The sequence below is a fragment of the Ipomoea triloba genome, chromosome 11, assembly GCF_003576645.1.
Source record: "Ipomoea triloba cultivar NCNSP0323 chromosome 11, ASM357664v1".
NCBI classification, from domain to species: domain Eukaryota; kingdom Viridiplantae; phylum Streptophyta; class Magnoliopsida; order Solanales; family Convolvulaceae; genus Ipomoea; species Ipomoea triloba.
Window position 1 is genome coordinate 3,743,483 of NC_044926.1, and position 9,816 is coordinate 3,753,298.

Here is a 9,816-nt window from a genome sequence, read left to right on the forward strand (position 1 = left end):
GAGATTTTATATATCTCTATGTGCACTCTAACTTTGCATTTTCCAGTATTCAATAAAAATAATGTATATCAATTAGTTATTTTACTTGTGAAATTAGCTTTAATATTACTAGTGGCAATTGCAAGTGTTGAAAGAGCTTTTTAGTAATGAAGATAGTGAAAAGTAGATTGCGCAATCAAATGAGAGATAACTTGGTGAATAATTAGTTTTTTTTTTATTATTAAAGATAGGCTAAAGTGTCATCCGGCACCATGAACTATATTCTATTATTCATATCGCATCTTGAACTTTCATAACGTATATATTGATCCACGAACTATTAATTTTTTTCGCCTAAAATTTTTAACAGATTTCCCTGTTTTCCTGATGACATGGCACTGGTTGTATGCTGATTGGCCTTTTCTCTTAGTCCAGTAAGCAATTTAAAAAAAAAATTTAACGGATGTTGAAAATGAAAAAGGCCGGCGACGAGGAAGAGGAAGACGAGTGTTTAACAATTCCCTTGATCGCCTCATCTCTTCCGCCAACACTTCCTGCTCCTACTCGCATTGCCGTCCGACGTTTTAGAGTGAAATAAATGTGAAGGTCGCCTAAAATAAACATATTCCTAGGGAGTATAATGCTTTGTAATCATAGGGAGTATGAATGTGCAGTATAGCAGTTGCTTTATGTTGTGAGTAAAGAAGATTCTAGTATTCCTAATCTCCATGCTAGTCTGAACTTCAGTAAACACTAACTAAGCACCATTTGATTGTGAATAAAATTATTAAGAGTGCATATGGCAACTATGATGTCTGATCTGGATCTCCCAACCCTCCTCTAGAAAATGGGTCTCAGTCGTGACCTTCCTAATCTCCGCCACAGGTCGTCTCTCTTAGCCGCCGAGTGCAGCAATTTAGGCGATAGAGGGTAGTTTTTTGCCAGATCTGTCTCGTCGGATCAGTTGAGCAATCCAGTTGACAGCGGTGAGGGTTTTCCTAATATTCATACTAATAATAATGATTTCAGAAATAGCAATAAAATTAGTTGTGTATGTGGGTTTGTCCAATTGAAGTCTGAGGGTAATCGTAATTCTTCCAATTATGCTTCTTGTTCATCGTCGGATCCTACTCCGGCTCCAGTCACACTGACGCCGTACAGCCCGTACTTTCTTCAGCATCCTCTTTTTTTTTTTAATTATTATTTAAATCGCTTACATGGACTAAGAGAAAAGGCCACATCAGCATACAATCGGCGCCATGTCATCAGGAAAACAGGGAAACCTGTTAAAAATTCTGGGCGAAAAAAAAATTAATGGTTTGTGGATCAATATATACTTTATGAAAGTTCAGGGTGCGGCATGAATAATATGATATAGTTCATGGTGCCAGATGACACTTTAGCCTTAAAGATATGTGTTTTAAAACATGGATAAAGAAAAAACTATACAAGGATTTTAATTGGAAGGGTAAAGGTTGTCATTTATTTAAAATAATAAAGATAAAGATTGAAAAAAAGTTAGGAAGCTACTAGCTTATTTTTGAAACGCTACCTAAGGTAATAAGCTCTTATTATAAGCTACTAGCTTATTTTGAGAAAAAATAAACTCTTATTTTAAGCTACTAATTTATTTTGGGAATATTACCAAACATACCTTATAGCTTATTAATAGCTTAACATAAATTGTAAACTCCTAAATAAGCTTTGCCAAACAGAACCTTAAATCTCCCATATATCATCTTCACCCATGTTAATCCAAGCTTCAATCCCATCCCCACATTTTGTGCTCATCAATATAATGAGATTCTTGTACGGATAAGATGTTCTGCATGCCCAAATAGGCCTTCCCCAACCAAAATCTACCTCGTAGATTGGAAACCTGCACCAGCTAGTAAATTCCAAGAACTCAGCTTCCTCTGTGCTGAAACGTTCGTGCCATTTACGGAGATGTTCTGATTGCCCTTTCTCGTTTTGCAAAGCTTCCACGTATTCTGCGTTGATTTCCTTTATGGAAGTTCTCAGTTGAAACACCAGGTCGTCGTTGTCGTCTGGGCTTTGGTTTGTTTCCGATGGCGTTATTGTAGTATTTGCTAGAGTCCATAGGTTCCCGAACGTCGCGTCCGGGAGTGGCGGATTCATCTTCGCACGGAGGTTCACGATGTGGGCTGCGAGGAACGCTTTCTTGACGGCAACATGTTGGGATTTTTTCCTACCCGCCTCCCTGAAATTAGAGATGTCAACCTTAGCCTAAATTGATATTTTGACCAGATAAGACAAAAAAAAGAATTAATGTCATAATTCAAATACTTTAGTCCTGATTAGGGATGATAATATGCCTCATCCCCGCCAGGGATCTCGTCCCGTCTAAAATAGGGATGGAGAAATTTTTTAATTTCCCGCTGGGGCAGGGATACCCCTCCCCGTCCCAAAATAATTATTATAATTAAGAATTTTAATATATATATATGTATATATAAATCATACTCCGTAATTTTTAAAATTAAAATTACACTAATTTATTTAAGATATTGACTAAGAATTGACTGGGACGAGAAATTTCTGTCCATGCCTAGTTCCCAAGAGATGTCGGTGAGGATTATTTTTCATTCCTCAGGGACGGGGTTGGAGTTTCGGAGACGGAGACGAAAAGTATACTCCCCGTCCATGTCTACTTCCCCGTCGCGTTGCCATCCTTAGTCCTAGTAACCAATATTAATTAATTCAAAATTTAGTGAGTTAACTCATAGTCTGAGTCACTTAAAACTATTCTTTTTTTGGTAAATTCACTTAAGGCTATTCTGTCCCTACCTGAAATGCTTCCATAGGAAGGCCGAGATGGCCTCCACACGGGTGGGGCCCCGGTCTCCCACCCCCGACGACTTTGCCGCCGCAGATTTCTTGAGAGCGGCGATGTTTTCTTTGTCGAACACGACGCGCCTGGTGACAATCTTTTCCCTCGTCATTCCAAGGGTCGGCGAGATTCTAGATCCGGCGGGCAGGTCCATCGTCGTCGGCGGGAAGAGAGACGTCGCCAACCCGAAATTGGGCGGCGAGATCCCGGCCGCGTCCCCTTCACGCGCGGTGACAGCCCATGCATTCACGAAGTTTACTAGAGACAGCCCATCGGCGATCTTATGCGACAAGCAAACACCCACGGCTATTCCGCCGTCAACAAAATAATTTATTTGAACACCAACGATTAACTCACTACCATCACCATTAGAAGGCTCTACGGGAAGAAACTTTTCCAATTCCTCCATTAATGGATTCTCAACCACATCTTTGAGGAAGCCATGAACGCGAGCTTCAACCCACAGCGCGCCCTCATCACTACAATCAACCAAATCGTTTCCTTTGATCCGTCCAGCTAAGGGATAAAACAGGGTCAAGACCTTAGATAAAGATTGCTTCAGCAATTGTGATGAACGGCCATGATCATCTGCCGGAGCATGATGGAAGAAGAGGATGAGAGGGATGAAAATGGGCGGTGCGTTTTGATCAAGAAAGGATAGTTTGAAGGTTTTAAGGTGAGGTGGAGTCGGTGATGATGGCTTGATCATCACCTCTTTGGAAAGTAATTCCACTTTCAACACCATCTTCAAAACTATATATGTTATTGCTAACTTTCTTCGTATATATGGTTGATTGGTAGCTAGTTTAATTTGGTATGTGCCTCTTTGTTGTTGTGTGTTTATATATAGGGATTAGGGAGAGGTAATATAGTGATATGATGGCATGGTGTCATAATGGTGCTGATGTCGTTACTTTAAAAAAAAAAAAAAAAAAGTCTATCTAGTGTATGTATAATAATTTAATACATATATTATATAATCAAAACAATTATTAAAACATGGGTACTAATTAATTATATTAACCACTTGTTAGTTACAACTACTGCGACTACTAATCAAACTCCATCCTATCCTCATCAATTAAGAAAATCGGCATATATAGAAAAAAAAAAATCAGGCTACAGAATATTTAGGAGACGACAAATATTGAGATAATCTGACTCAATCTTCACTCGTTGCTCGTCTTCCTCTTTAAATCAGGACAAGACCTCTTTAACTGCCAAGGCCTCCGCCAAATGGGGATCATCAAAACACCTGAGCGGACCATTCAACGCACCCAAAAGCACCCCGGTTTCAGAGAGAAGAACTGCTGCAAAAGAAGCATGCCCTCTACCCATAACTATTGTCACGTCCACTTGACATGTCACCGTGTTATAAGGGTAGATGGATTCACTGTGTTATAGCTCTTTTTACTTGTATGTAAATGAAAAAAAAAATGTTTGAGAGGCTTCGAACGAAATAAATTCTATATATACGATATGCGTATAGTAGTGTTTTTAGTCCCCAAGTTATATATATGAACTAGATTATTAGTTTCATTGTCCCTGTATCTATTTATGATCCCTCAGTTATCCTCAAAGTAGTAATATCAATTCTTTCAGAAACATTTTTTTAGAGTTTGAAAGAAGATTAATATTATATATATTAAAAAAAACAACTTAAATGATAGGAATAAACTTAAAAATATGATTCTCTTTCCTTTTCCTCATACAGGACATATGCTCTTAATATTTCACCGAATATATTCTGACATTCAGATAACTTTTAGATTAGCTAGATTTATTAGATTTATATTAAATAATTGATAATATAATGTGAACGTGGATGTTGGATTGAAATCCAAATATTCTGATTTTCTTCCAAATAAATTATATATTTTTCTTTATGGACTACATTACATATTGGCTGGCTTGTGGGGATGTATTATTGTAACTTTATTAATATTATAATTATTATACTAATAAAGTTACAATAATACTTTATTAATTATACTAATAAAGTTACAATAATACATCCCCAGGCCACAAGCCAGCCAATATGTAATGTAGTCCATAAAGAAAAATATATAATTTATTTGGAAGAAAATCAGAATATTTGGATTTCAATCCAACATCCACGAAGGTATATGATGAGCTGCATGTTGAAATCTAAAAATATGCCTAAGTCTTTTTGGAAGTAACAGTTACTTGTGATGTTTATGTGTTCAACAAGTGTCCAACGAAAAGTGTTTGTGATAAGACACCTGGAAAACTTGGAGTGGGAAAAATTCTCTATAAGATATTTCAAGGTTTTTGAATATTTGACAAATGCACATGTGTTGGATCAATTGAGAAAGAAGTTGGATGATAAATGTGATCAGAAGTGTATTTTAAGTGGTTATAGTGACACTTCCAAGGCTAATAAACTATACAATAATCCTGAAACTAAAAAAGTTGTTAAGTCGTGATGCCACTTTTGATGAATGAATATGGTGTCTGGGATTGGTCAGCTAAAGATGAAAGGTCAGTTGTTGTTCTTGTTGCTGAAAATATTATTGATGAGCAATCAGTTCTAGACAATGCCCAATCTCCTTCAAAACTAGAGTTATCATCAGTTCGACGTTCTCAACGCGAGCGCCACTTACCAGCTCGCTTGCAATATTATGTTTTGGATCATGATAATAACATGTCTAGTGAAGAGATATTTCAATTTGCTTTTTTTTGCGGATTCTGATCTTCTATCCTGTCTTATGAGGAGGCTGCTACAGATACTCATTGGCTTAAGGAGATGGATGAGGAGATTTGTTCCATTGAAAAGAATGGTACGTACTTAGAAGTTAACAGAATTACCTCCTAGAAAGAAATCCATTAGGGGGCGTTTGGTTCACGGAATGTTAGATTACCTTAGGGAATGTTAGATTGCTGGGAATGTTAGATAACTGGGAATGTTAGATTCCTGTGTTTGGTTTAAAATTGAAGTAGGTAAATAAGACAACGGAAATAAGATAAATTGATTAAAATGCCAAAAACTTAATATTAGTGATAAGATAAGGGAATGTGAGATTACCTAAGAAATCGGGGTGTATCTCACATTCCCTTCCAATAGCTAAAAACTTCATCGGGAGGTTATGTTACATTCCCTGAGAATCTTACATAACTTGAACCAAACAGGGGAATCTTGTATTCCCAAGCAAATATAACCTTAGTTATCTCATATAACTTGAACCAAACGCCCCTTAGAGTAAAGTAAGAAGCCTTAATTAAGCTGGGTCAAGGAGTTACATTATGATTTTATCCAGGTTGAAGTTGATGCCCAGGCCAGCAAGTTTTTCCTGGAAATTCATTCTAATTCGTACAACTCCCCTGCTAGCTTAGTTATATATGATGTTAAATAAGTTATGAGGAGCTTTGCCCGGGTCGAATTTTAAGGTATTCAAAATGCCCAAAAAGCATATGACCTCAATTTTTAGAAGTTTCAATATTTATGTTTGACCTAACTATTTAAGGAAAAAAAATCTATAATTAATTGTAAAACTCATCGACTTTTTCCCAAATCACTTGAAACATGTATCATTCACCACCAATGCGACAATACCGCTTGAGAAATTTTTTCTTCCCCCTAATAGATCGTTCTACTTGCATTCCAAATAATATTAATTTTAAAGATTGCGTCTATACTTTTGGTAGAACTTCATTCATAAAACCAAAAATTGGAACTGAGCTTTGCTCACATTTCCTTCTTTTTTGTTAAACAATCTTCAATTCCAACCGTGTCGCTCATATACTTGCATTGCGAAAGAAGTCAGTTCTAAGTAGGCTGTGGAAGTTGGTTTAATTTGAATTGCCACCTTCTTTCATGGTAAACACTTTATCTGCTGACCTTGAAGTTTAAAGAATCTTTTTTGTTTTTAAAAAAAAAAAACAAATTTTGCATTTACAAAAATGTGAAAGTACATTGCGTATATATATTTTAGACTTTATAATTAAGTTTTTATGCGAACCGGCCCGTGAGCTTCTAAATTCTTCAACCCCAGTCTGCCTCATTCGGGCTCATGTGCCAACTTCAATATATATATATATATATATATATATATAAAATTTTTAAAACTATTTAAATTGAAAGTCTGTGAGTTGGCCCGCAACCCGCACGAGCTAACCCACGTGGGTCAAGCCCGTGAGACTCGCATTTTCTTGGGCAAAAAATTTTAGACGCTAACTCGCGGGCTTGAGCTCACTTTGACACTACCTGTGACTCTGTGAGCTCTGTTTGGTATATTATCTAGCTTATAAGCTAGCTGAAGTTGAAAAGCTAATGGCTAATAAGCTAACCGATTGAAATTAAGGTGTTTTGTAAAATTATTTATTAAATAAGATAATAAAGATAAAAAGACATTTTTATAAATTATATATATTCAAATTTAAATATTGATATATATTGCAATTTAAAAGCTAAAAATATATTTATTTTTACATTTATTTAGCATCTCATAATAAAATAGTAATATTATTTAGATTTAAGTTTTGCCTATTTTAATAGAGTTAGTAGTATTCAAAAAATATGTTATGAAATTATGAAGTAGATTAAAGATGGAATGGGCCTTGCCAACTGCCATAGAGTGATAGACATTTCCGTTACTATTCCTGTTATAGTTTCTTTGCTTGAATTGGTACTGATTATTAATGAAACAAGTCTTCAGGCGACATTGATAGCAATGGGTACAGCAAGGAGATGAAGATTGATGCTTTGGGTTTCAATCTCCGATGTTAACCCAAGCTTCAATCCCATCCCCACTTTTGGTGCTCATCAATATTATAACATTCTTGTACGGAAAAGTTGTTGTGCATGCCCAAACAGGCCTTCCCCAACCGAAATCTACCTCGTATATTGGAAACCTACACCAACTGCTAAAACTGCAGAACTCCGCTTCTCCTTTACAAAACATTTCTTGCGCTTTATGGAGATTTTCCAGGTAAAGATGGCAGTTTTGCAAAGCTTTTGCGTGTTCCGCGTTGATTTTTCTTATGGAAGTTCTCAGATGAGACACTAAGTCGTCTTGGGTTGTCTCCGGCGAGGTTACGGCTATCGCCGGCCGCCATAGGTTCCCGAAAGTCAAGTCCGGGAGCGGCGGGTTCATCCTTGATCGGAGGTTCACGGCGTGGACGGCGGCGGAAGGGTTTTGGGGTTTTTTCCGGCCGGCTGCGCTCCACAGGAAGGCGGAGAGGGCCTCCACGCGCGTGGGGTCTGACACACGCGCCGCCGCGGATTTCTTCAGCGCCGCCAGTTTTTCCTTGCTAAACACCACGCGTCGGGTGACGATCTTCTCCCGCGTCATGCCCACGGACGGCGAGAATCCGGACCCCGACAGGTCCGCCGTCGTGGGCGGGAAGAGAGACGGGGGCAACTCGAAATCCGGCGGCGAGATTCCGGCGACGTGTCCTTCACGCGCGGCGACGGCCCATGCATTGACGAAGTTCACCAGGGAGAGCCCATCGCCGATCTTGTGCGACATGCAAACCCCGACGGCTATCCCGCCGTCAAGAAAATAGTTTATTTGAACGGCCAGGATTAACTCACCATCATCGCCGTTATTATAAGGCTCAGCGGGAAGAAACTTTTCCAATTCCTCCATTAATGGATTCTCAACCACATCTTTGAGGAAGCCATGAACGCGAGCTTCAACCCACAGCGCGCCATCATCACTACAATCAATGAAATCATTTCCTTTGAGCCGTCCAGCTAAGGGGTAAAACAGGGATAACACCTTTGATAAAGATTGCTTTAGCTTTTGTGATGAACGGCCATGATCATCTTCACCATGATTATGGAAGAAGAAGATGAGAGGGATGAAAACGGGCGGTGAGATTTGATCAAGAAAGGATAGTTTGAGGGTTTTGAGGTGAGGTGGAGTTGGTGATGAAGGCTTGATCATCATCTCTTTGGACAGTAATTCCACTTTGAACATTATTATCCTCAAAACTATATAATTTTTGGTAACTTTCTTTATATTAGTATGTTTGGACTATGGAGACAATGCTTGGCTAATTGATAGTTTGGTTAGTGCACAAATATGTGCCTCTTTGAAGTGTTTATATAGATCAGAGGAAGATGTATGGCGATGGTGATGTTTCAACCAAATTGAGGGAGATTTTGCCCAGCACATTGGGCTCAGATGACAATTCTTCTATATAGATTTTTTATAAATATTACATTTTTTTTTACATAAGGATTACAATTTTCTATCATAAATAACTTTTCAACTTTTAACATTACATTTTGATTTAAAAGTATAATAATTTTTTTAATCATTTTTATTCATAAGTATCACATTTTCTCTCATAAGTAACAATTAAACAATTTATTCATGATTAATATTACATTTTTTCACATAAATAATTGTTCAAACTCTAAGTATTACATTTTGATTTAAAAGTATTACTTCGTACATTTTTCCACAAAATTAATATACTTTAAGTAATACTCCGTAAATCATTTATTCATGATTAGTATTACATTTTCTATCATGATCCGACCCGTCTCACAGATTAAAAATATGTGAGACCATTTCACACTAGTGTGACTCATATAGTTTTGTTCTTAGATGTAAATTTTAAATTTTTCTTATAGTATCATTATGTTATATACGAAATTCTAGCTCCTCCATTGCAACTCTTACAAAACGTAATATATTTTTAGTTGTAAACTTACGGTATAGTAAAATTTCTCGACCCGGTGGATTTACCAAAAAAAGAAGTAAAATTTCTCAAATTATTTGTAATCTAAAATAAATAAATGTTGATCAAATGTTCAAATGTCTATCATTATGTCAAAATTTGTAACTAATGACAACTATAAAATTATACTTTCTTATACTAGTATAGCAATCTGATGATTTTGTCGGGATCGAGTCCACCATAAACTAGGCACGGGCTCGGGGTGCTAGGCCCAAAGTGTATGCGTACAAAATTCGAGATACTACCCAAAACGGTGGCTGAAATAATAAACAAAT

General features: G+C 37.1%; 2 protein-coding genes across 2 annotated transcripts; both read right to left on the minus strand.

Annotated features, from left to right (window-relative positions):
- Window positions 1-1,588: 1,588 nt before the first annotated feature.
- Window positions 1,589-3,630, minus strand: LOC115996401 (stemmadenine O-acetyltransferase-like). Its single transcript, XM_031235607.1, has 2 exons — window positions 2,788-3,630; window positions 1,589-2,200 (listed from the first exon to the last, which is right to left on the minus strand). Exons 1-2 carry the CDS (start codon window positions 3,573-3,575, stop codon window positions 1,699-1,701), a joined length of 1,290 nt encoding a protein of 429 aa, XP_031091467.1. The 5' UTR covers window positions 3,576-3,630; the 3' UTR covers window positions 1,589-1,698.
- A 3,833-nt stretch (window positions 3,631-7,463) lies between these two features.
- On the minus strand, window positions 7,464-8,851 carry LOC115996402 (stemmadenine O-acetyltransferase-like). The gene has a single exon (XM_031235608.1). It carries the CDS (start codon window positions 8,770-8,772, stop codon window positions 7,561-7,563), a length of 1,212 nt encoding a protein of 403 aa, XP_031091468.1. The 5' UTR covers window positions 8,773-8,851; the 3' UTR covers window positions 7,464-7,560.
- Window positions 8,852-9,816: the final 965 nt, after the last annotated feature.